The 27,919-nt window shown below is 47.2% G+C and overlaps 1 protein-coding gene across 1 annotated transcript in view; it reads right to left on the bottom strand.

The window, feature by feature from the left end:
* Window positions 1-1,487: 1,487 nt before the first annotated feature.
* RAD51B (RAD51 paralog B) overlaps window positions 1,488-27,919 on the bottom strand; it is an 814,189-nt gene continuing 787,757 nt past the window's right edge. The window contains exon 11 of the mRNA XM_081513468.1: window positions 1,488-1,678. Coding sequence (XP_081369594.1) covers window positions 1,671-1,678 — 8 coding nt within the window. The 3' untranslated portion in view covers window positions 1,488-1,670. The remainder of the gene's footprint in view (window positions 1,679-27,919) is intronic.

Here is a 27,919-nt window from a genome sequence, read left to right as displayed (position 1 = left end):
CTGTATTCTCCACCTTGGTCCCAGCATCTTGCACATTGCATGCAAAAGAGGCTCTGACTAATAGTTGATAGCTCTCTGAGGGAGGGACAAATAGTCACAGAGTTCAGCTGAATTGCCTGAAATTCCACCACAAACCAGCAGTAACGCTGGGGAGGAAAATTTGCCCCTACCCTTTAAAGGCTGGTCCTCTGAAGGATACTGCTGCATTCTTTGGATGGCTTTACGTGTTAGCTCACCCAGGGGAAGCAGTGGTCAGGGCAGGGTCTCAAACCTCAGGACTGGCTTTGAGACTGTGTCTTGGACAGGAAGGGCAGGGCTCAAAGACCTGAAAGTGCTGATTTTGGTAACATCAGGCCTTCCTGCAGCAGTTGGCCTGGGGATTGACTTGGTCCTTGGAGTTGGAATTCCCTTGGCCCTAAATTGCCAAGCAGCCAAATTAGGATCCAGGTCACTAGAGGTGTTCTTGGAAAGGGTTTCCTCCCAGCTTGGCCCTGTGGAGCTGAGGCAGGGCTGGGCTCTCGCCTCTAGGACAGGCTCTGGAGAGCCCAGAGCAAAAGCCGTACACCAGTCTGTTCTTCCCCTGCAGGCCTCTGTTCTCTTTCCTGAGGAGAAGACTTTCGGCTGCTCTTTTTTCTTTTGGTCAACTGGGTTCAGAAAGCCCATTCCCCGTGGACAACGCTGATGGATCAGAATGTGAACAGGAGGGAAATTGTGACTTTCCAAGAGTGCCCTGTGCTTGGACTGACCGTCCTTTGTGTCCTGGTCCTGAGAACCCAGGGACCAAGGGTGTTGACACGGAGGCCCAGTGACTGAGCCAGGCTTTAGAACACCTTGGTTTGCCATGCCTCCGTTTGCTCCACCAGGAGCCTTGCCTCCAGGGGTTTTGAAAAGCCAGTCCAGGAGAATTCCAGAGATAGTAGGCAGCTCTGGTCCTTTCCCAGCCCCTGTTCTGCAGACTTCCCCAGAGTCAGAATCCTGCCACACAAATTCTTGTTGTTCATTCTGTGGCCCACATAGCCTAGGGCACAGTGGAGGCTGGAGACAAGGGTGGTTTCGCTGAGGCCATCAGAAGAGCTTCTGTAGCTTGCTTGGCCACTGGCTGGGCCCATGGCACACTCACAAAACCGGTGTGGGTCACCACAGGTTCTCTGTGGGACACTTAGCTCACCCCCGTAGTCCGTCAAAGGCCTGCTTCAACGTCCTTGTCCTTTTCCTGTTCATTTTCCCTCTCTCCCTGGGGCTGTCCTCTTCCTCCCCTCTCCTATCTTCCCTCTTCTTTCTAAGCTCTCAGCACCACATAACTGCCCGGACTCGGAGACCTGGAACATCTCACAGACCCAGCTCTTTTCAAGCCGGCTCCATCGTTGTGAAGAATCTGAAGGCTTTTTCTTTTAAAGATAAGTTGGGGAGAGGGTGAGAAGAGTGCTGAGAAGTTATGCCTGTTTCTTCTTTCTGTTCCTTTCCCCCTCTGGGGCTGAGAGACCAGATTTTTTTCTTTTTTTTTTTACAGTACATTTTGGCAGGCCCCATCTTTTTTCTGACAGAAAAAAAAAAATAACAGGCATATTTTGGGCGATTACTCAACTGGGGTCCTTTGTGACAGGATATGCAGCTGCGTGACTAATGGAGCTGGCTTTCTCCTGGTTTCCTTCCCCTTTCAGAGCTCTTGTTTACTGCCCTATACAGAAAAAAAAAGGCCATAAGTTACAGATTTTTATAAAAAAAAAAATGCCTGTGAGATACTCAAAGGCAATAAATCCTTTGGATAGTCCATTTCCAGGGCTGCAAACTCCCCACCCTCTCCCACTTTTTCTTTTCAAATGTTCAAGCTCTTGACTCACGACATGTGAATCTTCTCCCACCCCCACGTCCCCGCTTTCTTCTGAACATATGTCCAGCAGATCGGCTGTGTGAGTGTGTATGTGTGTGAGCGTGTGTGTGAGTGTGTGTGGGGGAAGGGTGCAAGATGGAAACCATATTTTTACTGCTTAACTCAGCAATTGCTAAAGGAAAAAATAATGACTTCCAGGGGCCTCGGGACATTTTTTTCCCAAGGCCTTTGTGTTTCCATAATCTATGACAATTTTGTGGTGTAAGCAAAAGTTATTAGGAAACATGGAACGAGCTTAATGGGGAAGGGTACGTTCTTCATGGGGAGGGACAGTCTCTTTGTAGAGGAAATCCAGATTTGGCTGGCTTTGGAATTCAGAATCCTTGGACTTCCCGTAGAAGTTTTGGATGAAACTCTCTAGCTTATAGTGTTTGACAACTGGAATTAGCCTTTCAGTTCAATTGGCTTTTTATTTCAAAATGTGTCTGGCCTATGGAGGGAAAAGCTGACTAGCAGGTTGGGTTTGGTAGAGACAGCTTGGTGTAGATGAGGTGCTAGATTTGTGGTTGAGTGATGGATCAAGCCTAACTGTGATCTGGGGCAAGTCACTTAATGTAAGTTTCAGTGGCTTCTATGTTAAAATTAGGAATAGAGTCCCCTCTCCTCTGGGTTGCTGGTGAAAAGAGTGAGATGGCAGAACTCCAAGGCATGGGGAAAACTGGACAGAAGTACACAGTGATCACTCCTAATTCTTCTCCTTCCAAAGGGCCAAGTCAGGCTCTCAATAAAGGGGAGATTCTCGTTCTCTGAGAATTACAGTGCCAGGTGATGAACAGTAGAGAGGTTATTTACATAGGGGCCCAGGTCACAGGCAGGGCTTCCCAGGTGGCTCAGTGGGTAAAGAATCTGTCAGCCAATGCAGGAGATGTAGCAGAAGGGGTTTTGATCCCCAGGTTGAGAAGATCCCCTGGAGTAGGAAATGGCAACATGCTCCAATATTCTTGCCTGGGAAATTCCGTGGACAGAGGAGCCTGACAGGCTACAGTCCATGGGGTCACAAAGAGTCAGACCCCATGAGTGACTGAGCTTGCACACATCAGGTCACAGGTATTCCAGGGGTATTTTCCAGGATGGTATTGCCTTCAAGTTTACCCACTCCATGGTCATCTTCCATGCGGTTAGAATTATTAATATAACTTTGATCACATTCCATTTCTACTCAGGAAACTTTCTCAGATCCAAACAAAAGGCACTACTAACCTCATCTTCGCTGCTTTTTCTTTGGTAGTTAACTCACCCTTTGCACAGACTCTGTCCTGGTGAAGTGAATATGGACTCAGGTTCCTCTAACCCCTGATCCAATATTTTCCTCAGACGTATTTGAAGGCTTACCTCCTCCTTTACTTTCTATTGCTTTTCATGTTCCTCTCTGTTGGACCTTGCTCACTTGTCATTTCTTAAAAGATTTCATCTAAAACTTAACTCCTTCTAGATTCTCCATAGATTAAGAACCCGTCGAGTGGATGCTCCACACCCTTTGGAAACAACGTTTTTCACTTCCCAGAGTTCAAGTCTAATAATCTCAGCTAAGGCAGTTGACTTGATTTCACCAGAGGATGAACTGAGGCACCAGCCATGGCACTAACTGGCCAGGGATTTCATAGCAAATTCTTGAGATAAGAATAGAAACCCCACATCCTGATTTCAGTTTGCCTGGAGTTTAAAGAGGCACCTTAGCTTGGATATCCCAGAATAGTTTCTCCCAGGCTGACCAGCTGTGAAGTGACGTGTTGCAAGGGTTATTTTTTGCCTTGGCTTAACTCTTAAAAAAACACCCCAGACTCCTAAAATCAGCCTAAGAAAATCCATTTCTCACAATGTCATCCACTTGCCAAGTTTAAACCTGGTATATTACATCATGAACGCCTTTGGGCCTCATTCTCAGCTTACAGTGATGCTCAGGTATCTGAATTAAGTTCAGAAATCACAGTTTATTGAAGGAAACAGATCATTAAGTCACTCCATTGGACTGAAGCCGTGGACATTGCTTGTTTGGAGAAGCTGAGCACTGAGTGATGTTCTCTTGATTCCTGTGGACCTGGGCTAGCTGGAGCTATTTAATGAAGGGTGTGGCCATCAGATGTCATGAAGGCCATAGAGGCTAACAGGAAGGAGGGAAGGGACAGTGATGTACTGGAGCTGGCTTACACTGACTGATTGTTAAATTTTCAGGAATTTCGTGAGCTGCTTGTTCAACACAGCCATTACAGTAAATTAAATTTTATAAACTTAAATTAATATTAGAAACAAAGGTAATCAATACTAAAGACAGATCACAAATCCTAATTATTTTGCTGCCCTTTGCTATTATCCATGCTCTGGAGTTATTTGCCATTACATGGATGTAGTGGAAATACTACATAGTGCTATGTCCCTGTGCTTCTCGTCCCAAATTCATGTTTAGTGGCATCACATTGGGTAGTTGGGAATCAGACATAGGGAGACTATTTGTACCACAGAAACTGGCACACTCTACAAATGGGGGCTTGATATATTGTTTTGTTGATTGTCTAGAGTTAAGAAAGTGATAGAGAAAATGCTTAGAAGGCAAAATAAGCATAAAAGTATGTTGTCTCTATAGCAATGACATGGTGAAGGACCCAACAAATCAAGGTAATTTTTTTCCAATGTTCAAAAACAACTATCCAGTTCAGCAAAGAAATCACCCTTGACATTGACAAATGAGTGAAGTTCTTGGATGCATCCTTGTTGTTTCACTTTTGACTTACTGATGATTGTAAGTGTGATTATCAACCAACATTCAATGTCAGTTCCCCATGTGGGAAACCAATGGTGAAACAATGACCATCAGTTCAGTTCAGTCAGTTCTGTTGCTCAGTCGTGTCCAACTCTTTGCGACCCCATGAACAGCAGCCCACCAGGCCTCCCTGTCCATCACCAGCTCCCAGAGTTTACCCAAACCCATGTCCATTGAGTCGGTGATGCCGTCCAACCATCTCATCCTCTGTCGTCCCCTTCTCCTCCTGCCCTCAATCTTTCCCAGCATCAAGGTCTTTTCAAATGAGTCAGCTCTTTGCATCAAGTGATCAAAGTATTGGAGTTTCAGCTTCAACATCAGTCCTTCCAATGAACACCCAGGACTGATCTCCTTTAGGATGGACTGGTTGGATCTCTTTGCAGTCCAAGGGACTCTCAAGTGTTTTCTCCAACACCAGAGTTCAAAAGCATCAATTCTTCGGCACTCAGCTTTCTTCACAGTCCAACTCTCACATCCATACATGACTACTGGAAAAACCATCACGCTACTAGAAAGGAGGGCATATGAATCGTTTCCTTGGGGTCCCAGAGGTAAGATCGTTGTAGAATACCAGCAACTCAGCAGTAAGGGGCATGTCTGAAGGACAGAGTGGAAGAGATCAACACAGATGATACAATTCAGAGCCAGCAGCAGAGACTAGCCCATCAGAACAGGAATTCGGGAAATAAACTAGATAGGCTAAATTGAAGTGTACTATTGGATACCAATAAGGTTAGAGAATAGAAAAGCCATGGTAACTTCTAAATTCATGGTGAGTATTAATACCATTTATTCACACTGCCTTAAAGTTCGAAAGGCCTTTCTTATTCATGAGTTCATGTGACCATTGGAACAGAACTGTGAGGTAATAGATAACTTAGCTCTCAGCATCCTACCCATTTTACAGATGGGACACTGAAGCTACAGATGGTTATATTATTGGCCCCAGGTTTTTCTTTCTACATAATGGCTAAGCTGGTACTTGATGAAGAAAGAAAAATACCGCAGATTTTGGAGTCAGGGCTTCCCTGGTGGCTCAGACAGTAAGGAATCTGCCTGCAACGCAGGACACCCAGGTTCAATCCCTGGGTCAGGAAGATACCCTGGAGAAGTTAATGGCAACCTCCTCCAGTATTCTGGCCTAGAGTATTCCATGGACAGAGGAGCCTGGCGGGCTATAGTCTATCGGGTTGCAAAGAGTCAGACACAACTGAGTGACTAACACTTTCACTGTCTTGGGGTCAGACACACCTGGGTTCAAAATCCAAACTTGTCATTTATGTGACTTTGGTAACATTTACCTTTCGAAGTTTTTTTTTGTATTTTTTGTTTTTTCAAGGAGAAAGACTGGTCTATAGTCTTTTTTAAAAATGTATTTATTTATTTTTGGCTGCGCTGGGTCTTCGCTGCTACACACAGGCTTTCTCTAGTTGCTGCAAGCAAGGGCTACCCTTTGATGTGGTGCACAGGATTCTTCTTTATGATGACCTCTCCTGTTGTGGAACATGGGCTCCAGGGCAAGCAGGCTTCAGTAGTTGCGGCTCTTGGGCTCTAGAGCACAGGCTCAATAGTTGTGGCGCATGGGCTTAGTTGCTCCTTAGCATGTAGGATCTTCCTGGATCAGGGATCGGACCTGTGTCTTCTGCATTGGCAGGCGGATCACCTTTTGAAGTTTTGTTGTTCGGTTTTTTTGTTTTTTTTTTTTTGGCACTTTACAATGTTTTTATTTTGTACTTTTTAGTGATATAGAGAATTATAAAGAATTATAGAGAATTGTTGTTCGTTTTTAACTTACCAAATGGGGACAATAATGCCTATTTCACGAGTTTGTAGCAAGAGTCGGTTTAGATGAGATAATAAGTGTACAGGACCTGTCACTTAGGAGGCCTAAATTTGCGCCCTGAAATGGTTCCCAGTGGCAGGCCAATTTATGGCCAAAGCCCCTTGTTGTGTTTGGTGTTTCAAACGCCATGGGTGCTCGGGGCTGTATGGTATATGTGAAGATATACATGAAGACGGTATGGTGCAGGGGCCAGGAGGTTTCATTTGAGGTTCCTGAAATGTCATTTTTTAGCTTTGACCTTGAGCCTCGGTTTCCTCATGTGTGACACTGGGCAGAGCATGCTTGGCTCCTCCCCTGGAAGCACTGCCAAGGCTGAATGGGATAAAGCACTGAAAAAGACGCAGCTGGTTTCACAGGCCCGTTTGTTATGAACCCCTGGGGCCTCTGGCTCTAGGTGCTCAGGGGACCACTCACTACAGCAATCCCACTAGGCTCCTTTGAGATGTGCTCCTTCGAGAAGAACTGGGCTCCCCTGGTAGATGCTGACCTCCCACTGGCCTGTCTGCAAGTGGAGACATGGTTCCTGGATGCTGGGCCAAGAGGCAAGTCAGCCAATCAGTGAGGCTCAGGTGCCAAGCACATGGAGAGTACCTGCAAAGCACTCTGGGCTTTTTGCTCAAAAGCCATGGGAGCAAGACAAAGAGTGCCTTCCCTTGCTGCATTCTTCAGCAGGGGGCTTGCCAGCCTGCCTTGACCCAGAAACGCCAGTGCAGGTGTGAGCACATACGCCTCCCTGGATGCTGACTCTATCCCTGAGAGTGTGCATCGCAGTGCAAACTCCACTCTCCCACAGCTGCCTCTGCAACTGTGGGCCCTGCAGCCCTAATCTCCCCGGGTCTGTTTCCAGACCTGCCAGGTAGGAGCCTGAAGCACCCTACACCCACTTCTTCCTGAGAGTTCTTCTGAAAGTTTATGGATAGTTTTAGAATCTCTGGGGCCTCTTTGGGACAGCCTGCCTTCACCGACTGCATGCAGCCCTGTCCCTTGTTCAAACCCAGGGACGTCAGTGTCCCCAAACGTTACCCACTGTGAGGATCTAGAGTCAGCCTGCCGGGAGGGGCTCTAGTTTTCACTTACTCGCTGTGTGACGCTGGATAAGTCACTGTAACCAGTCTGTGCCGTGTTTCTTTTATCCCTAAAAGGAAGACTCACAGTCACATTCCCCTTATAGGTTTTTACATAGATGGTCTGAGCCTATGTATCTGACATATGAGTTAATATACAAGTTAGCACAAATGTATGAGTTCGAAATGTGTAGGAAAAGCACTTCAACCAGTGCTGGGCACATAGCAAGACTAATTATAAGTGACGAATCATAATAGTTATTACTATCCATTTTATAGCCCAGTTATTATTCTGGTACCATTTTTCTGACTTCTCGTTGTAGCCTGTCCCCCATCTACCTCAGGTTGGCTACTGCCATGAACGCTCCAAGATTCATGGAAGCAGGGGTGGAAGAGAAGTTGTCTAAAGCGGGTTGGGAGGGAGGGTTGAGAAGGGGATGAAGCTGGGCTCAGGGAGGGTGGGGGAGAAGACAAAGGTCGTAGAAAGAGGAGGAGGGAACAACGAGAACGAGGCCAATGGCCCAGAGCAGTAGCAGAGCAACGGTGGGACTGGTCCACTGTTCCTTCCAGCATCTGCCTTAATCTAACTTTCAGTAACATGTGTACTATGATGGTATAGAGCCAGTTCAATTCTCCGGATACTAAGCTCTTTGAGAGGAAGCCTTATCTTTGCCTTCCTTGTGTAAAGTGATAACTCAATACATGGCCCTTAAATGGAACTGTGTTTGAAAGTTAGTGTATTCACCACACACCTCCTCCCTTGACTTAGGGTGGAAGGCTGAGAACACTGTGGCCTCTTGGTCTTAACCCCAGGCCTGTTCTTCATGCTTCTGCGACTGTGCTGAGCCCTGGAGGCATCTGGAATCCCTGAGACACCCAAGCAAGCTGCAAGACTCATGCCGATGCCCCACGACCTGTGCCACTTTCTGCTGTCACTTCTAACCCACCCCGTGGCTCCGTGCAGGATCTGTGCCGGGCGAACCCAAGAAGCTTGACATCTCCTCAAACAATATCTCGGAAATACAAGACCCAACCCAGATGTTTTTAGATCCCCCTGAGTTCCCCCAGGGCTTCCTTTTTGGCTGAGATGCTAAAGAATCCGTGTGCAATGCAGGATACCCAGGTTTGATCCCTGGGTCAGGAAGATCCCCTGGAGAAGAGAATGGCTACCCACTCCAGTGTTCATGCCTGGAGAATTCCATGGACAGAGGAGCCTGGCAGGCTTGGACACGACTGAGTGACTATTTAGAAATTCCCTCTAGATGTTAAAAAACCCCAATCCTCAAGATATGACCTCAAGGAAGGGGAGTAGGAGAGACCTGGCTGGTCTAACTGTTGCCCCTCTTCCTCTTCCTCAATTTCTCCTCCTGACCCAGAAGAGCTTTCTGTTGTCCCCACTGTGCTGCAGGAACTTTCCTCATGCTGTCTTCTGTCATCTCTCCACTGTAGCTTACAGTAAGTTCTGTTATCAGACTTCCTGGCTCTGCTCCTGTTATGGAAAAGGAAGACTTCAATGTTTAGGATTCCTCAAGAGTCATCGTGGACCCTGGAGGCCGGTCAGTGGCACATTGTCACAGACAGTGTCCCCTCCACAAGAAGAAGCCATAGCAGGAGATGACTCACGAGGAAATGACAATATGATGGTTTAGGAGGTTCACCGATATCTCCTGGTATATCAGACATCACCATACTGCTTCTGTATGCTTTGACGTATCGTTTCTTATTGTACTTATGGATGTATATTTAAAATAAGTGAGAAGGGCATATACAGCAAATGAAAGTGGACTTTCCCATGTGAGGGAAATAATTTTCATCTCTTTTGGCTAAAGCTTGTTTCTGATTTTCTATAACTAACATATGCTACCTTAACTGAGAATTTCTTAACATTTTATTTGAAATTTAATATATATGAATGAATATTTTATATGTATAGAATTCTATAGCCTTCATTTATATAACTATATATTATATAATATATAAGATAACATAATATATATATTATGTATTATATAACTGTACTCCCTGCAGTGGAATTGCAGAGTCCTAACCACTGGACCGCCAAGGAAGTCCTATAATATATAGTATGCATTAGTATAATGTTGTTGTTCGGTTGCTAAGTCATGTCCGACTCTTTGTGACCCCACGGACTACAGCACTCCAGGCTTCTCTGTCCTTCATTATCTCCTGGAGTTTGCTCAAACTCATGTCTGTTGAGTCGGTGATGCCATCCAACCATCTCATCCTCTGTCACTCCCTTCTCCTCCTGTCCTCGATCTTTCCCAGCATCAGAGTCTTTTCCAATGAGTCGACTCTTCGCACCAGGTGGCCAAAATATTGGAGCTTCATCTTCAGCATCAGTCCTTCCAATGAAAATTCAGGGCTAATTTCCTTTAGTATTGACTAGTTTGATTTCCTTGCTGTCCAAGGGACTCTCAAGAATCTTCTCCAGCACTACACAGTTAGAAGGCATCAATTCTTCGTCATTCAGCCTTCTTTATGATCCCACTCTCACGTCCATACATCACTACTAGAAAAGCCATAGCTTTGACATAGCATTAGTATATATTATACTGTTAATATATAGGTGACTATTCATAAAGAAATACTGGAAGATAATACAACAAAATACTAAAATAGTTTTCCAGTTGTGTTTTTTTCTGTATTTTCCAAGTTTCTTGCATTGGGCATTTATTATTTTTGTAATTAGGAGGGAAAAAGTGTGTGTATGTGTGTGTGTGTTTCTCTTTGGTGGAAACAAAAGTTTTCAAGTTATTTTTAGGTCATTAGTTTTGTTTGTTTTCCTGATAGAGGGTATGTGCTTTTCTTTCTTCCCCCTACATGTATAATATTTTTTGCTTGTTTCTTTGTGACATTTTCATTTGTTCTTGGCAACTGTACATTTCTTTTCATTTAAAAGAGAAGCAATCAGAACTCACATGCTTTTCTCTCCACCATCATCACCAGTAAATCCATTTTTACCCTTTGACTAACCTAAATTTAGAGGATAAGTATTAAAATTAGCTTTTTTCCCCTTCTAGTTTTTTGAGATATAATTGACACACAGCACTGTATAAGTTGAAGGCATACAGTATAATGACTTGACTTACATACATCATGAAATGATTATCACCGTAAATTTAGAAAACGTCCATCATCTCATATAGATACAAAGAAAAGAAATAGAAAAATATTTTTTTCTCTGTGATGAGAACTCTTAGATTTACTCTCTTAACAACTTTCATATATAACATGTATCAGTGTTATATATTTACCGTGTTGCTGGGTATCAGCTTTCCTTGGCATGAAAACAGGTACAATGTTTTTTTTTTTTTCCCGTTGGATTCCTTCTGAAAGTTAGGCTTAGACTCAGAGGCTAAGCAGGACTTGATGTTTCAATTTGGCCAGATCCCGCTGGTCCATAGAACTCGTCAACATGTTGGGGAGGAGGGGAGTAAGCATCCACTGTTGTTTACAAACAACATAAAAACCACACCGTAGAGAACGTTCTGGACTTAATTTTTATGCATGAGGAACTCTGTTGGAGGCGTTGCCTGTCTGGGAGTGGAGGTGGGGGTGTATGGACGATGAATATGGGACTCTGTTCACAGTTTCAAGCAAGAGAAAGGTGAAACACTCTCAGAAGGGGGATGGTGAAGCTGCATCCTGGCTGTCCAGGTCACTGGGGAGATGAGCTTGATGATCTCATGGTTATTTTCCATCCCCTACGATCTGTGGGACTTCCCTAATGCTTGTGTAGCTGTTTGTAATTTGTTCTTTGGCTGGTACTTTCTAGATTGCTCTGAGAGGAAACACTGATTTCTCCATTTGTATTCTGGGCCATGTAAAGAGTAGTTTTAGGTTCCCACCCTCTGTTTATAGATTCCTCAGGAAATTTTATCCAATATAAAAATGTGCTCAAGAGAAAGAAAATTCTTCAATAGGTGGCTCTAGACTCCCTGGATCCTCTGGGCTCCAATGGGTCCATCTACAAACAAGGACTTACTGTTCCTCCTCCCAGCCCCATTGCCCTTGGAGTTCTCTAAGGGCAGATAGGCCTCCCTCTCTATTATTTTGAAATTCTCTGCTAGAAGTTTCAGTGTAATGGCAAATGTCATTTTTGAGGCCTCAGAATGTTTTTCACTCATCACTAATCATTCTTCCACAAAGCAGTTTTTAAATCCTTCCCCAGCACTAGCAAAGATTGAGAAACAATAGAGGTTTCATGCTCTTGTCCAAACCATGGAAACTTCCAGGGCTACAGGAGGGAAGGATGGGGAGGAGAATAAAAACAGAATGTCAGGGTCTCAGGATGTCCAGCTTAAAATATTACCCTCTGGGACTCACTGCTTCAAACATGTCACTGAGTCTATAAATACTGTTCTCATCACCTGGAGTTGTGAAGCTAACATTGCTCAGCTCTCTCCTTTGCATTTATGGTCTCCTTTGGTTGCAGATCACTATTCACTCAACCGCCACCTTCCATGGGCCTCTGTGGGATTCTAGGCCTATCAGAGGTCAGCCTAGAAAGGAAAACCCATTACACCAATTCCCCGAAGCAGGACCACCTGGGGCCACACTCACAGTTTCACTGAACATTCTATTTTTCTTCCAGGTTATGCATCTTTCTGATCACTTAAATTCCTTTTTGCATAATCAGTCAAATCTGTAGGTATTGTCTAAGGCCCTATAGTGTTCAGAGAACTGGGGATGTGTCCTAGAGGCAAGAATTCTGGGACAAGATTGGGGACACACAGACTCAAGGAGACAAAGGCCAGCACATCTGAAAGAGATCATATGGGATGGTCATCCATGAAGAAGTAAATTGTGTAGGGTGGACAATAAGTGTTGGGAGTGGAGAAGGTGAGGGTGTAGGCTCTAGGCTTCTCTGAGGTTTGGCCAAGGGTAAGAGTTCAGTGGGAAGATAGGGTTGGAGCAAGGCCTTAGAAAATGGGCAAAATCTAGATAGATATTGTGAGCAAAGGCAATGGAAGGAGCAAGGACAGAGAGCAGGAATGAGCAGGCTGTTGGTTGGGTTTGTAGGTCTGACCAAGATGCAATTCACATGAAGGAAGGTGTGTTGGAGCAGACTGGAGCTATGGTGGCATGGGGTTACATCATAGAAGGTTTCATTTTTTAAAAAAATATAATTTATTTTTGTGCAGTAAATCATTTTTAAAAAATTGCTGTTGTTTAGTAAATGAATGAATTGTAGAGAAGATCTTCAAAAGTGAACTTGCTACAGGACAGAATCACTGAGCACTGTAATTACAAAGACTCACCCTGAAGTCAGATTCAGGTTGAACCAAACCCATAAATGCAAGGAGAGCCCTGAGAGACAGTAATCCAGAGAACTAAGCCCTCTTTCTGTCATCTCCTCTCACTGGCCTGGGACCTGAGAACAATGGCACCCAGCATAATAAGATGAGGGAGCTGGAAGGATCTTTGTGACCATTTCTCCCTAGTAATTGAAACCCAGAGAGATCAAGTGACCTCAGTGGCCCAAGATTCAGGTCAGTTCAGTGGTGAATCATTTTTTAGTATTTATGTTGCACTGGATCCTGGCTGCGGTTCTTGGGCTCCCTCCAGCCACAGCGCATGCCCCCCCCCCGCAACCGCAGCGGCCTCCCCTGTTTGGGAGCACGCGCTCCAGAGCACACGAGCCCGGCAGAGGTGGCTCATGGGCCTAGCTGCCCCACAGCACATGGAATCCCCCTGGACCAGGGATTGAACCCTTGTCCCTTGCATTGGCAGGCAGACCCTCAACCACTGGAGCACTGGACAAGTCCATGGAGACCTTTAAACTCTTTTTTTTCACTGTAAGTTCCTGTGTGCTGTTTTCCAGATAAAGGGATGTTACCAGCAGCAAATGGCTTGTCCCCAAACCTGACACTTGCCCTAGACTTCTTCCTCCTACCTTCTTCCTTATACTGGTCCACTAGTAAGCCCCCAAGCACGGATCCGTCCAAGACAAGCGGTTTGCCTGGTTATCAGAGGTACCTCGTAGGCAGTCCAGGCTGAGTTTTCTTCATCAGAGAGTTTCATTTTGCCAACAGAACTGGACTGGAAGGAGGTTGAATCAAGGGTTTGGGATGTGTCTCCCCACGCTACCACCTTGGGAGGGCAGGTGGTAGACGCCAGGAGCTGGCTGGCATCAGGGTTCAATCTGGTAGCCACAGAAGAGATTCTCATCTCGGGAAGGTCTGCGAGCCCACAGACAGCTGCCTGGCTTGGCTCAGCTAGGCTGGGAGCATTTCCGGCGGAGATGAGCGGGAAACGGGTGGCTGGTTGAGAGCACACAGTGAGAGGGAAAGAAGGGTCTTTGGAGCTGAAATGAGATATTTATGAGCCCCTATCTACAAAAGAGCAACAGTGGCTTTGGGCAGTCTTGTTGGCAAACTTGAATCAAGTTTCATTGTTGCCTGAAGCAACAGGGGAAGATGAGGGTGGAAGGCACCTGCCAGTGCGGCTCTGCCCGTGAAAAGGAAAATGAAAAGGAGCACGTGGCCAGGAGGGCCAGGTGGGTGCTGTAAAGAGACAGAGGATGTGAAGGGTCAGGATGTGATAGGGAAAGTCATGGCTGGGGACGGCTGTGGACTGGGGGCTCCCAGGGGTAGGAGCTATGGCAGCAGTTCTTGGGTCTTTTCCGTGTCTGTGCTCCTGGCCTGCTGCCCGCTGTTAGGATTCATCAGCTCAAGAGGCAAAGGTAAGGGAAGAAGGGCTTTTCAGCAGAAATGCCCCATAAACAAAGACTTGCTTCCACCAGCAGAGGTGCGGCATGGGGGACACTTGCCACTCCCCCCTGCCTCGTAACCGTGGCTTTCTCACTCAAAGAACTGTCCATCTGTCCAGCCATTTCGCCAAGCCTCAGAGCCCCATGCTGATTTCCTTTGGAAGAGCCCCAGCTCCTGGGGCGACCTCAGCAGCAGCAGGACCCGCAGACGGCTCCAATCCCAAACTTTCCATCTCAGGCAAGGATTGGCCTGCTCCATGGAAGTTAAAGTAACACACTGGCAGTTTATGAGCTAGAGCCCTCAATAAAGTCATCGGGATGGTTTTCTCCGCAGCGTGTCTAATCTCCTCTGGCTGTCTTTCTGGGCCCTTGGCTCCCAATCTATTTTGGTCTCTCTCTTGTTTGACTCATTCTGGGACTTCCGTGCCATAAATCTGAGCCCCCTCCAGTGCTCGACCCCACCAGCAGGCAGACAATTCCGAATTAGCAGTGGTCATGGTTGTCCAAACTGACGGGCAGGGAAACTGAGGCACAGCAGGCTACAGGGCCTCGTCCCACCTCCCGCAGTGACCCAGCAGCACAGCTGCCAGCAAGGCCCAGGATTCTGGCTGGTACTTTCACACCGGCTTTGTGGGGAAGGCTGGGGGCCATGTGAATGGTTAGAAAGCTCTTACTGGGCCACACTTAGCCACAAATCCCAGGGCTGTGTGGCAAATGGAATTGCAGTGTGTGTGTGTGTGTGGGTGTGTTGTAGCCTTGATGGTGCTGTTTGAAATCCTCCCCATGCCTGGAATTTGACAAGCAACCGAGTAGAGAAGGGTCAGAAAACCTAAAATAAAGGGGATGGGAAAACAAAGAAGCTTCCCAAAGCCATGGTTCAAGTTGTGGGTAGAATATCTTCCTGTTTCTCATGCAGAGCCCCTGCCTTCAGGCCCCAGGGGCTGGCTGGGCTGGTTTGGCCAGTCCAAGGCCAGAAGTGAACTCCTGATTCCAACCCCTCCTGCCCCCACCAGGCCTCTCTAGATGTAGGGCCTACGTGCTCTGGGGAGGGAAGCATGCAGTGGGGGACACGAGGAGGCTGTTAGGGGTTCAGACACTTTCTAGGTGCCTCGGGGGACCTACATATTTCCTATGTAAAGTTCAGTCTGTTTGCAATTAGGCTTGTCTTCTTTGCTTATTTCCGGAGAGATTAAAAATAGCGAAATCAGCTTAATCTGGGACTCTCTGAGATCAACAAGGCCACTGTTTCCAACAGTATGAAAATACCAAGCAGCCCCACCCTCATTCACGGATCACATGGTGTGGCAGGCAGGGTAGGCTTTTTGTAATGTAGGAACCTGAAGTTGCACAAATTCTCGACAGATAAGGCTCTGTGTTTTAATCCTAGCAAGGATGTCTTCAACTGAAGGAGAAAGGGTTCCATACAGTTTAGGGTCTGAAGTTCTCTCTTTCCTCCTAACCGAGCTCAAAGCTGTGAAAGCCTTTACAGAAAAACCTACTGTGGTCTGATCACTTCACTAATTTGTGCCTTTCCTTAGGGATTTGGGACAGAGTGGATCCTGGGCAACTGTAGACACAAAGCTGCTGCTCCTGACCTGCTACCACCAGCACAGCAGATGTCCAAGTTTGTTTCATCAGAGGTTGGGAGAGATGCTGGGGAATACCTCCCATCTGTGAGATGGCTCACTGAGGTGAGGAGGGCCAAGGGTCAGAGGAACACTCCTTCTTACGCTCTGCATTAGTCAGTGCAGGAAAGACTGGGCTGCAGTAACAAATACACCCCCACATCTCAGTTGTCACGTCATCTGAAACTTGGGACATCAAGATTGCCATAGTCAGGGAAGACAGAACAGGAGGACTGCTGAGATGCGTTTAGGGGCCTGTAAAATTTGCTAATACCATTTCTGCCCATGTCTCTTTCGCCAGAACCCAGTCACCTGGCTTTGCCCTAACAAGGGACCTAACAGTTTCCCAGCAAGGGAAGCTGGAAAATATCAGATTTGGGATGAGTGGGCATCACCGGAGGCTTTGACCTGGTGTCATCAGCCATAGCACAGAAGCCTAAAAACATCCTCAGAAAAACTTCTTATGAGGCTGTAGCAGAGCAGTACTGTGGACTGACAGAGCCTGCTATCACCCACCACTATTCCCTCCTGGCATAGATGCCTGAAGGAATGTAGCTGTAATGCAGGGCTAGAAGCCAAGATGGGACCTAGAACAGGTAGCTAAAGAGAGTAAAAAAGAAGTACCTGGCTTATAGTATAAGTAGATGTATCCCAGATCTTCAGAAGGCAGGACCAAGGTCCTTCAGTTGAAAGCACAGTAACTTGTGCTTATGAGGGGGAGGGGGGCTTCCCAGGTGGCTCAATGGGTAAAGAACCTACCTGTAATGCAGGAGATGTAGGTTTTACCCCTAGGTTGGGAAGATCCCCTGGAGGATGGCATGGCAACCCACTCCAGTATTCTTGCCTGGAGAATTCCATGGACAGAGGAGCCTGGCGGGCTATATAGTCCATAGGTCGCAGCAGTTGGACATAAGTGACTGAGCACACACACGTGCTTATGGGGACCAAAGGTCAATTTCCCTACTAGACCCAGGCCAGGTGAAATGTCTTCTTTGTGTCTGCTTCACTTGAGGCTCTCCTACAGGCAGAACTCATGGGACAAATGCTTTCTCCTGCTCGAGGTGCTTCACCCCAACTCCCTAAGGCTCCTCTGTTGCCTTCAACTAGGTTACAGTGGTCACATCCTCGGCCACTGGAGGACTGTGGGGCAGGGCTCAAGTGCTTTTCTGGGATGGTGGTTAGGAAGGGAAATTCTGCAAACAGTGAAAACTAAACCAAGAGAGATTTAATAAATGAGAGCTGATTTATATACTTCAACAGCAACAGAAATAGTAAAGCAAATCATCCAAACTGAATTGAGTGATCATTATGGATTTTCCTCTATGCTGGGAACTAGTCAATGCTATGGTTTTTCCAGTGGTCATGTATGGATGTGAGAGTTGGACGGTGAAGAAAGCTGAGTGCCACAGAATTGATGCTTTTGAACTGTGGTGTTGGAGAAGACTCTTGAGAGTCCCTTGGACTGCAAGGAGATCCGATCAACCCATCCTAAAAGAGATCAATCCTGGGTGTTCATTGGAAGGTCTGATGTTGAAGCTGAAACTCCAATACTTTGGCCACCTCATGCGAAGAGTTGACTCATTGGAAAAGACCCTAATGCTGGGTAAGATTGGGGGCGGGAGGAGAAGGGGACAACAGAGGGTGAGATGGTTGGATGGCATCACCGACTCGATGGACATGGGTTTGGGTAGACTCCGGGAGATGGTGATGGACAGAGAGGCCTGGCGTGCTGCAATTCATGGGGTCACAAAGAGTCAGACACGACTGAGCAACTGAACTGAACTGAACTGAACTGAATAGAACTTTGACAAGAGGATGTCGTTTGTATACAGTCCTCCTTGGTATTGGCCTGAGAATCCGGAGCTGAACCCTCTCTAATATGTGGATGAGCTGATGGGAATATTGGTTCAAACTGGGTGTGATGGTTAATTTTATTTGTCAACTTATATAGGCTGTGGTGCCAGGTTATCTGGTCAAACACTAGTCTAGATGTTTCTGTGAAGGCATTTTTTAGATGTGATTAACATTTGCAATCAGTTGATTTTAAGTGGATGACCGTCCATAAAATGTGAGTGGGTCTTATCCAATCAGTTGAAGGCCTTTAGAACAAAGGATGAGGTTTCCCAAAGAAGGAATTCTGTCTCCAAATTGCAACATGGAAATTTTGCCTGAGTGTCTAACCTTTGGATTCAAGACTGTAACATCAACTCTTATCTGAATCCAGGCTGCCTGGAGCCAATTAGGAAAAAATCTCTCAACCTCTCTCTTGTCTTATATCTGTATCTCTACCTCCCATTGGCTCTGTTTCTCTGAAGAACTTCGATTAATTCAATGAGGGAAAAGCAGAGATTAAATGAGAAGTCATTTCATGGATGAACAGGCTTTTTTTTTTTTTTTAATGAATTCATAAGGAAAAGGAGTAAATTATAGGGAATTATAAGTTGAAATGGTATAAATGAGGGAGGTTTACTAAAGTAGTAGTATTTACTATTGCATTAAATATATAAAGTGGGGTGTAACACAGACTGAACACAATAGAAATGGTCTAGTGTCTTAGCCATTTCATCTCTAAAAGGTGGTGTTTGCTGGGGGAACTTCCCGTCTGGGGCTCTTCCTCTTCCTGTCTGGGTACATCCTGGTGTGCTCTTCTCACATTAAAGTGTGTGATGAACCTCAGTCTGTGCACCTGAGCCACAGGCTGTGCTTGCACATTACAGGCCTAGTGCTGGCTCTGCCGCCTTTCTTTTAGTTCCATTTAAGCCTTATGTATTCTTTTAAACAACTGTTAACAAAGGCTAGAGACAGAAAATCTGTCTCAAACTGCTTTTGCAAAAGGGAAATCTAATGGCCCCTGCAACTGAGAGATCCAGAATGAGAGCTAGCATCAGACAAACTGGATTCAGGGCTTAAAAGAATGTGTTGTCAGGACGTGATTACTCTCCATCTCTCAGCTCTGCTGGCTTCAGACTCAGTTTTCACATGATAGAAAAATAGCCGCAGTTCCAGGCCCTACATCTCCCAGATTTGAGGTTTAAGGGAAAGAGTGAGTCTCTTTCCCAGAAATCCTAGAGAAAACCTCAAGGTATCTAATTGAATCTGATTGATCAGCTGCCAGTTCTTAAACTAACCTCTATGCCCAGGAGAATGGACTGCACTGATTGGCTTAGGCCTGGATAATGTACTTCATCTTGAGCTGCCCTGGAATCTCATGGACTGAGAACAGAGGACATGGTGGGATTCCCCAAGAGGAAAATGGGGCATGGGTTCCAGAAGAGTAGATGAGTGCTGAATAGATAAAATGATAAATGAGAAAGCTGGAACATTCATAATCTATTCATTTGCACAAAAGCACCTCTGGGGGCAATGCCAACGTGAAGTTGGTTTATCCTTTTTTCGCCTGCCCCAGGATCTCTTTCCATCAGTGTTTGGTGCAAATGCCGCTGCCAGGGTGATGCAAGGTCTATTAGTAAAGTGTTCTTCCCTTAAGTCCGTTTCCCAACACCCAGCTCTGTTTCCAGAACCTGATTATAGACACAGTTGGGGAGGAGGTGGGGGAGTATATTTCTGACAAAGCGATGTTTCCATTTCACGCATATGACTAATAAGGAACTTAGCCAGGAATAGCTCTTTATACAGTTTTGAAAGCCCTGGCCTAGACCATAAATCACTGAATGGAGTTCTATCCACTCCTTTAACTTGAAACTCAGTTTCCATCTGCCCAGTATCCTGCCTGAAGACTGAAGGAACAGAAGAGTGGTCATTGAGTCTCCAGTGGTGTCATCCCAATGGGATAGCCCCTGGGCCTGTGGGGAGGTCACCTTCCCATGGCATTGCCCTCAGTGGTGATCTGGGGTCAGGCAGAAACTCAGCGTGGTCCCTCACTCCCTTCTCTGTATGCCTTCCCAATATAAGCCTTAAAAGTCATGGAAACATCTCTGGTTTTCAAACTCAAGGGATTTCAGCAACAGAGGTCAGAGAGTGGAAGGTCACATAGGAGTATGTGGAAGCATAGATATCTCTGGGCAGGAAGAAGCTTGTCCTTGATGCATCCATGTGAGTAGCAGGTGGAAAGGGCTGAAAGGAGAGGGGTATGGCAGAGCTTAGGGCTCTTAGGAGAGAGAAACCAGGAAAAAGAAGTGTGTCCAGAGAATCCAGGACATTTTGTCATGCATTTCCACTAGGATAGAGATTCAGAAACCTACCAAGCTTCCAACACAAGAGGTGGAGGATAATGTGGCGTGAGACAGTCCACAGAATGAATTGACAAATTGACAGCTCAGTAGCAAAGGTTGGGGTTGAAACAGTGAACAAGCAGACCAACACAATGGGATCAAATGTAAGCAAGACAGAGCAGGTGGAAGACCCCTTGGCAGCAAGTGGATACCCTGGGGCAATGAAGGAGGGAATTGTTCTCTCTCTTCCAGTGGGGAGAACTGTATTCGTCCATCTTGGCAGAGCTTCCAACTTTCACAGGACCCAGATCTTTGGGGAAATTTGTTTCACCCTATGCCAGCTAAAAATAGTTGGGTGAAATGTGACTGACCAGAGAACCTTTGTCCTCTCTTGGGTTTAGCTTTTGGACAGAGTTAAGAGACTCTCTTCTGAGCCTTATTTTGGTTAAGAACATCATTTGGGGAAGGATGGGATGATGGGGGGAGCTCTGCAAAGGCAGGCAAAAGGGCATCACATTTCTGGAGTTTAAACGTGTAGGAATCATGCTTTGTGGTTGGAGGACTTTAAGATCATGCCAAAAAGGGGTAGGAAAGTAGTTCAGATCAAATATAGAAAACAGCCTTCTAGAGTATTCTCTGTTAAAATTTCTCCTGAAAGTAAGTATTAATAATAGAATTGACAGTCTCTTTACCTATTAAAATAACAACGTTTGTTTTCTTTCTCCTGTAGCATGTGGACAGATTACCTGAGGTCCAAATTCCCTGGTAGCTATAACTAGTAAAACCTAGAAGCATACTGATAGCTGATCCTACTGCCAAAGCAACACCCTCAATGGTTGGATTTTCTTTTAATAATAATCTAGGATAACTCTCATTTATAGAGTGATGCATTATAACTTGCTGCTAAACTCACTGTTTTACTACTATAATCTCATCAAGCCCTTGCAATGAGCTTGTGAGAGGGATTGAAAGTGAAAGTGAAGGTTGCTCACCTGTGTCTGACTCTTTGCGACCCCATGGACTAGAGAAGTCCATTGACTTCTCTAGGCCGGAATGCTGGAGTGGGTACCCTTTCCCTTCTCCAGGGGATCTTCCCAACACAGGGATCAAACCCAGGTCTCCCGCATTGCAGGCGGATTCTTTACCAGCTGAGCCACAAGGGAAGCCCAAGAATACTGGAGTGGGTAGCCTATCCCTTCTCCAGTGGATCATCCTGACCTAGGAATCAAACCAGGGTCTCCTGCATTGCAGGCAGATTCTTAACCAACTGACTATCAGGGAAGCCCCTGTTCCCATTTTGCAGAAGAGAAAGCAGAGGTTCATGAAGTGAAATAGCCACAAAATGAGAAAATGGTGGAGATAGAATTCAACTTCGGTAGGTTAGACCATACATTCTGTGCACTTAACCACTATAATGTTCTCACCAGCACCTACACAACCTCTCACACACCTGAACACTGTTGTCCTAAGGCTTTAGGCAACATGATTCAGAACAGGAGTGCATCCATCAGCATCCTGGCAGGAGACAGATGGCACACTCCAAAGGGGTAATTGAGGAGAATTTAGAAACGGGAAGTCTTATAGGTTGAGTAAGGTTAAAGGAAACTAATAAGGTATGGGGAAGCCTTCCAGGGCTAGTAGGAGTAAGAGCCTATGGGGAGAACGACAGAGGCATGAGAGAAAGTTCCTTAGGAGAGAACTGCCCAACAGGTGCTATGGCCTTGGGTAGAGGGACAGTAGAGGGACACAGCCAAGTAGGGGCTGGTGGAGAGGAACCAGGAAAATATATACCCTTGATGTTGCCCTGTCTTCCTCTCTCTGAGTGCCTCTCATTGGCTGAACCCAACTGAAGCCAGAGGGCAAGGGTGCCCAGTGATGATGTCCTCAAAGTTAGCCTCCTGGGGCACAGAGCCAGGGGAGAAGGATAGAGAGGGGAACTGAAGGAGCAGATGGACAGATGGACATGCCCAGCCACAATGAGATAACGAGTTTGACTGTCTGAGGGTAGCTTCTGCTTTGGGGTTCAAGGATAATCTCTTTCATCTACAAGTAAAGGAATGTCTTCTAAGGACATGAGAAAGAAAATTCTGGCCATTATGAATCAGCATGGAGTCACCAAGAAAAGAGATGGCCTTCCAGTTGCCCTTTTAGGGAGGGCATGGGAATCCTGAGTTGGGAGCTCATGGCATTGCAGTAGGCAGGAAGTACCTTAGGGCATTCTTGAGGACAATGAAGCAAAGACAGCATAAACAGGGTGGCCGAGGATGTGCTCAGTGAAGTGAAGTGAAAGTTGCTCAGTCCTGTCCAACCCTTTGCAACCCCATGGACTATACAGTCCATGGAATTCTCCAGGCCAGAATACTGGAGTGGATAACCTTTCCCTTCTCCAGGGGATCTTCCCAACCCAGGGTCCAAACCCAGGTCTCCCGCATTGCAGGCAGATTCTTTACTAGCTGAGCTACAAGGGAAGCCCTAAAATGCTGATAAACAGATGAATGTCAGCCTGGACAGATAGTCCCATCAGTGTCCCAAAGCTACCTCAAAGCCTTTATATCAACAGTTCCATCAGAGACTAGGAAGAACCATTAGAGGTCAGGCTTACCTGACCTCTAGGAGTGGCTAGGAGTAGGTCATACTTTGGATTAAAGAATTAAAATCCCCCCCCCTCCAATGATAGATAGTTTGGATGAATTTTGGCTAACTGTAACAGGATAAAAAATAGTAGGGTTAAAGGTACATCTGAAACCTTGGGCCTAAACAAATGGACCCATCCATCTTGGATGGGAGGATGTGAAAAACTTGGGGGTTTATGTTGATGGTAAACTTGACATGAGTCGGCTTGCATAATTAGCAAGAAAATTGGTGTGATTTTAGGTGACATTAATTGACGAAGAGCATTGAGGACAGGGAGGTATTTCCCTTGCTGGAGCCTTTGCTGGCCCGTCCCATCTGAAAGGCCACAATGTTAGTTGCTCAGTCGTGTGCAACTCCTAGGACCCCATGGACTGCAGCCTGCCAGGCTCCACTGTCCATGGAATTCTCTAGGCAAGAATATTGGAGTGGGTAGCCATTCCCTTCTCTAGGGGATTTTCCCGACCCAGAGATCGAACCCAGGTCTCCTGCATTGCAGGTGGATTCTTTACTGTCTGAGCCACCAAGGAAGCCCTGGAAGGCCACAGTGAGCATCACTTTTAAAGGAGAAGCATGGATGGCCCTGCATTTGGGGAGAGGCACGGGGATGGAGGAGGATGTCAGAGAGCGTGGCACGTGAGGAACACATGTGAAAGAAAAGGAGCGGCAGATAAGAGAGAGGGAGAGCAATAAAGGGGTCTTCAAGATGTCTTGTCCACGTGTAGAATGGACATTCTTGTGTAGAATGCAAGCACTGTGCCCAGCAGTTGAAGCCTAAAGACAGGCCAGCCAATTGGAGCTCAGCCTGCCGGCAGTCAGAGGAGGGAGTAAGGTCGTGGGTCTCTCTCCTTGGAGGTGTTCCGGCCACAGGTTGGTGCAGAGGACACTGAGGCACGGAGTGAAAAGGACACCCATATCATTTCAAAGGATCTCTGGTGAGTCTGAATGCCCAGCTGCATGAGCAATGTTTGCACACTGTTCTTCCTCCCCACTGACCATCCATTGGCTGTGGTCATGGGGACAGAGCACATCCAGTAACTGAGAACCTTGGGGATGTAGGCTTCCCCAGTGGAGTGGAAAGAGCCTGGGCTGTGGGGTCAGGCAGACCTGGGCTTGCCTCCTCTTGGCCATGTCTGGCTGGGAGACTTCAGAAGATTCACTCAGCTCTTGGGTGCGGGCCCCGTGCCGGGGAGCAGAGTTCAGGGAGCTGCCGCCCTCTCTGTCTCCTGCCCTGCAGCATGCATTGTTCATGGCTCATCCCTCCCTCTCAATAACTTTTCCTTGAAGATCCTACCCATAATTTGGTGGCAGTGGTGGTGGGTGGGTGGGGTTGGGAGGTTGGTGGCAATAATAGGGTGGCCACTCTTTCTTAGCAGGCGGAACCTCCTCTTCCTGTGCTCCTGGGTCCTATTCTGTACAGTTCTGGATGCCCCGGGTGGGGTGAGAAACCTTCCAGTTTCAGAGTTCACAAGCAGCCCAAATGAGTGGGTGTTCCACCCATTTGTTGAGGTTCAGCCCAGACACCGCCTCCTCTGGGAAGCGGTGCGTGGTTTCTCCCCATTCCCTGAACATTCCGTGCCATACAAGCAAGCACTGTCAAGGGCCAGTCTCTTTGCCTGAGTCACGGCAGTCTCCCCAACCCCAGAGTAAACCCTCGAGGGCTGAGACCAGGTCATCTGATTTTCTGAATCCATCACAATGTTTATCTCTGTCTTGAGGAGACAGTGAAAACGTGAAAGCATGAGCCGCTCAGTCATGTCTGACTCTTTGCCACCCTATGGACTAGAGACTGCCAGGCTCCTCTGTCCATGAAATTCACTAGGCAAGAATACTGGAGTGGGTAGCCATTCCCTTCTCTAGGGGATCTTTGCAACCCAGGAATCGAACCCAGGTCTCTTGCATTGCAGGCTGAGATTCTTTACCATCTGAGCCACCCAGGAAGGCCAAAGTGAAAGCATTAGTCACTCAGTCAGTAGGTACCCAATAAAAGCTGCTCGATTTTTTTTTTTTCAAACTTCCTCTCATGAAACTCTACGTCTAGAGCAGGAGGAGTAAACAGAAAGTTAGCATTCATTCATTCAACCAACATTTCACAAATGTCTCAAACTGATGATTCATAAACTAAAACTGCCCATAGGCATGTCTCATGAGATCAACAGTCAATTTTGCTGTTGTTTTGTTTTAAATTATTGCAAATGTTTAAAAAAAAAAGCTGCCCACAGATTTTACTCTGAATTTCTGGGCTCTCTTAAATGTTCGGCTGACACTGAGCTGTGGCTCCCCTCTGTAGAAAGGCCTTCTCTAGGTCATGGCGGTCTACCCAGCTTTACCCCTTTGGGTTCCTGCTAGCCTCCTTTGGCATCTGCATTTAGTTTGAGAGTAACTGACATCAGTAGGAATCCCATGGCATTTTGAATTTAGAGATATCTGACTTCCTGGGTTATTTCCTAATCTGCTTTAGGATGTGCCTCTCCGACCCAGTTCAGCCCAAGATTCTTTCTCTTCCTGGTGCACTAAGTCCTGATTCCCATAGTGGGCCCCCTGCCTCCAGTCGCTCTTGCGGACAGAGCTTCTGGCAGTAAACTGAGCATCCCTGCCGAGGGGGCCTCTCCCGGTGCATGGGCAGCACTAGGTGGGCAGGTGTGTGCTCCAGCAGGGCCCAGCTTCAGGTTGAGCCCAGAGACCCCAGCAGCTGCTTTGCGTGTGTCAGGTCCCAGGCCGGGGTTGGGGGCGGGAGGGAGGCTGTGTGGGGAGACCACCCACTCCATTTGGCCAGGGGCAGTGACCCGAGGTTGCCCACACTCTGAGGGCAGTAGGGACTCTGCCGAGGGCGCACTTCCTGCCCTCCTCAGGCCCAGATTTCAAAGCTGTGGATTCACTCTTCCTTCTCTTCCCGCCCGCCTCTCGCCCTCCTCTCCTCCCCAACATTCTTTGCTTCTTGTTTATATTGCAGAAAACATCTGCGAGAGTAAATGACTGAGATGAAAGATCTTGGCAAAGAGCTATTTTTCTTTGCTTGGCTTAAAGGGGGACAGATGAAGACTTCAGCCTCACCCTCACCCTCCCCAGCAGGACTCCCTCCCCCACCTCCCGGGGAGAAGAGAAATGGGATCTGAATGAAGACAGACCAGAAGGTGGCCCAGCCGGCCCCAAGTCCCCAGGCAGGGGAGGTTGTTTTTCCAGTGGAACAGGCTGGCCTGGAGGAAAAGTCCGTGGAAAGAGGCTCGGCTTGCTTCTGCAGCTGGGTCTGCAGTGTTTCCTGCCGGCTCTCTGCTCTCTGCCTGCATGCGCTGCAGGCAGCCTGGCCATGTCCACCTGTAGCAAACCCCTTGCTCTGGGCTCTGAGGCATGTTACGGAGGAGGGACCATCCCACCAACTTTCCTCCCCTCTGCTTCTCTCTCTTGACAGCTTGCTCAGTTTTGCAGGGAACGACTGCCTGGGCTTCTTGTCTTCTCTCCCACCTCAAAGGAGCTGTGTGGTTCTGGATAAGTTAGTAACTTTTCTGATCCTCAGTTTCTCCATTTGTGAAATGGGAATAGTGATACTTATTTCACACAAGATGGAACAATATAACAAAGCATGCTCCACACAAAACTGGGCACTTCATAAATACTTAGAAAATGGTGACAAGGGGGTGGCAGTGGTGACGGAGATGATGACCCGATGGGATGTGGTGTGGGAGGGAAGGAGAAAGTTGATGCTGAGTCTCTGGGTGACTTGCAGGACCTCCATCTTCTCCTCTGCAGGTGGAGTTGAGTTTTTCCCCTCCTCTCTGTAGAGGGATTGGGATCATGAAGTAGAGTAGATACTCTTGCCATACCTGAGATGAAGGGGTGATGGGGAAACTTCACCATTCTTGGCCCCGTATGGGCTGTTTCTCTTTGTGTCTGTAGGCTCCATGGCACTTGCCAGCTCTCTTGTCTGGTCGTCACTAGCAGAGCGAGGTCAGAAGCCCTTGTCATGTAGATGAACCCCCTGTGCCTTGCATCATGAAGACAGACCTGTCAGGGCTGGCTGGGGCCAAGTGGCCTGGGGTCTCTGAGATGCTGGCTTAGAGGTTCTCAAAGGAAAGGGCAGAGGATGAGGCTGCCCTCAGAGGGTGGCTTGGGGAGCCCTCCCCCCACCATGTTACCTGCCCACCCAGCCCAGAACCTCCCTCTTTTACACACTGCCTGACAGTCCTGCTCTTGGAGTCCTGCAATGGCTATGGTCAGATCTCAGGAAGACACCAGCATCTGGACCAGGGCAAGGCAGCTATCATTCGGGAAAATGATGAGCAAATTCTTACCAGGATGGCACATGGCAGGTAAGTTTGACTCAGGTACAACAGGAAAAAGAAAAGTTGGCACAGGTGCATGGCTTAGGCGGAAAGCAGCTGACAGCAGAGGTCCAGGGAGAGAAACTTCCTCCTAGCCTGATCACTGTCCAAACTGAATCTGGCAGGCTGGCCAACAGAGTCCAGGATGTTTGTTCATAGGTAATCAAGCAGGTGGGCACAGAGCAGAAGGCCCAGGCTGAGGGCCTGTCCCAAGGCTACTGGACTTGCTCTGTTAAACCTTTCACACCCCATGGAGAGGTGACCTTCTTCTGAGCACAGGCCTCCCTCTGTGAAGTACAGACCTAGGAAGCAGAATCCTGAATCTGTCTCCTTCTTGCGAACTTCAAAGCCTGAAGCCCCCAGACTGACCCCTACCAGGGGAGGATGCGCCCTGACTGAGGCATCTACCAACTCACCTCTGAGCCTGTGAGTTGGACCCTTCCGGTCAGTGTCAGGCTACTCAGGCTCCCCCGCCAGGCTCACTTTGTATCATTATACAACCATCTATTTAATGATGGGGAAACTGAGTCAGAGAGGTCCTGCACCATGCTTTGGTCACACAGCAATAAGTTCCAGTTAGGATGTGAACCTGGTCTGTGTGGCTTCGGAGCCTCCGTATCCCCTCTCCACTAGACCAGCCCTGACCAACTGGGGATGTCCTTAGGCCTGGGGCAGCCACAGGTGACTCAACTAATTCAAATGAACAAAAAACTCAGTTCCTTGGTCACACTAGCTACATTCTAGTGCTCCGTAGCCACGTGAGGCTGGTGGCTATCAGACAGACATGGAAGCTGCCACCTGCTCAGAAAGTTCTATTAGGCAGGACTGTGACTGGGCTGTGCTGACTGGCTATTGTTTTAGTCATGCCGTCTAAACCATTAATAAA

Source organism: Giraffa tippelskirchi, chromosome 7 (genome assembly GCF_054371585.1).
Source record: "Giraffa tippelskirchi isolate mGirTip1 chromosome 7, T2T-mGirTip1v1.2.pri, whole genome shotgun sequence".
Lineage (NCBI taxonomy): Eukaryota > Metazoa > Chordata > Mammalia > Artiodactyla > Giraffidae > Giraffa > Giraffa tippelskirchi.
This window is presented reverse-complemented; position numbering and strand designations above follow the sequence as displayed.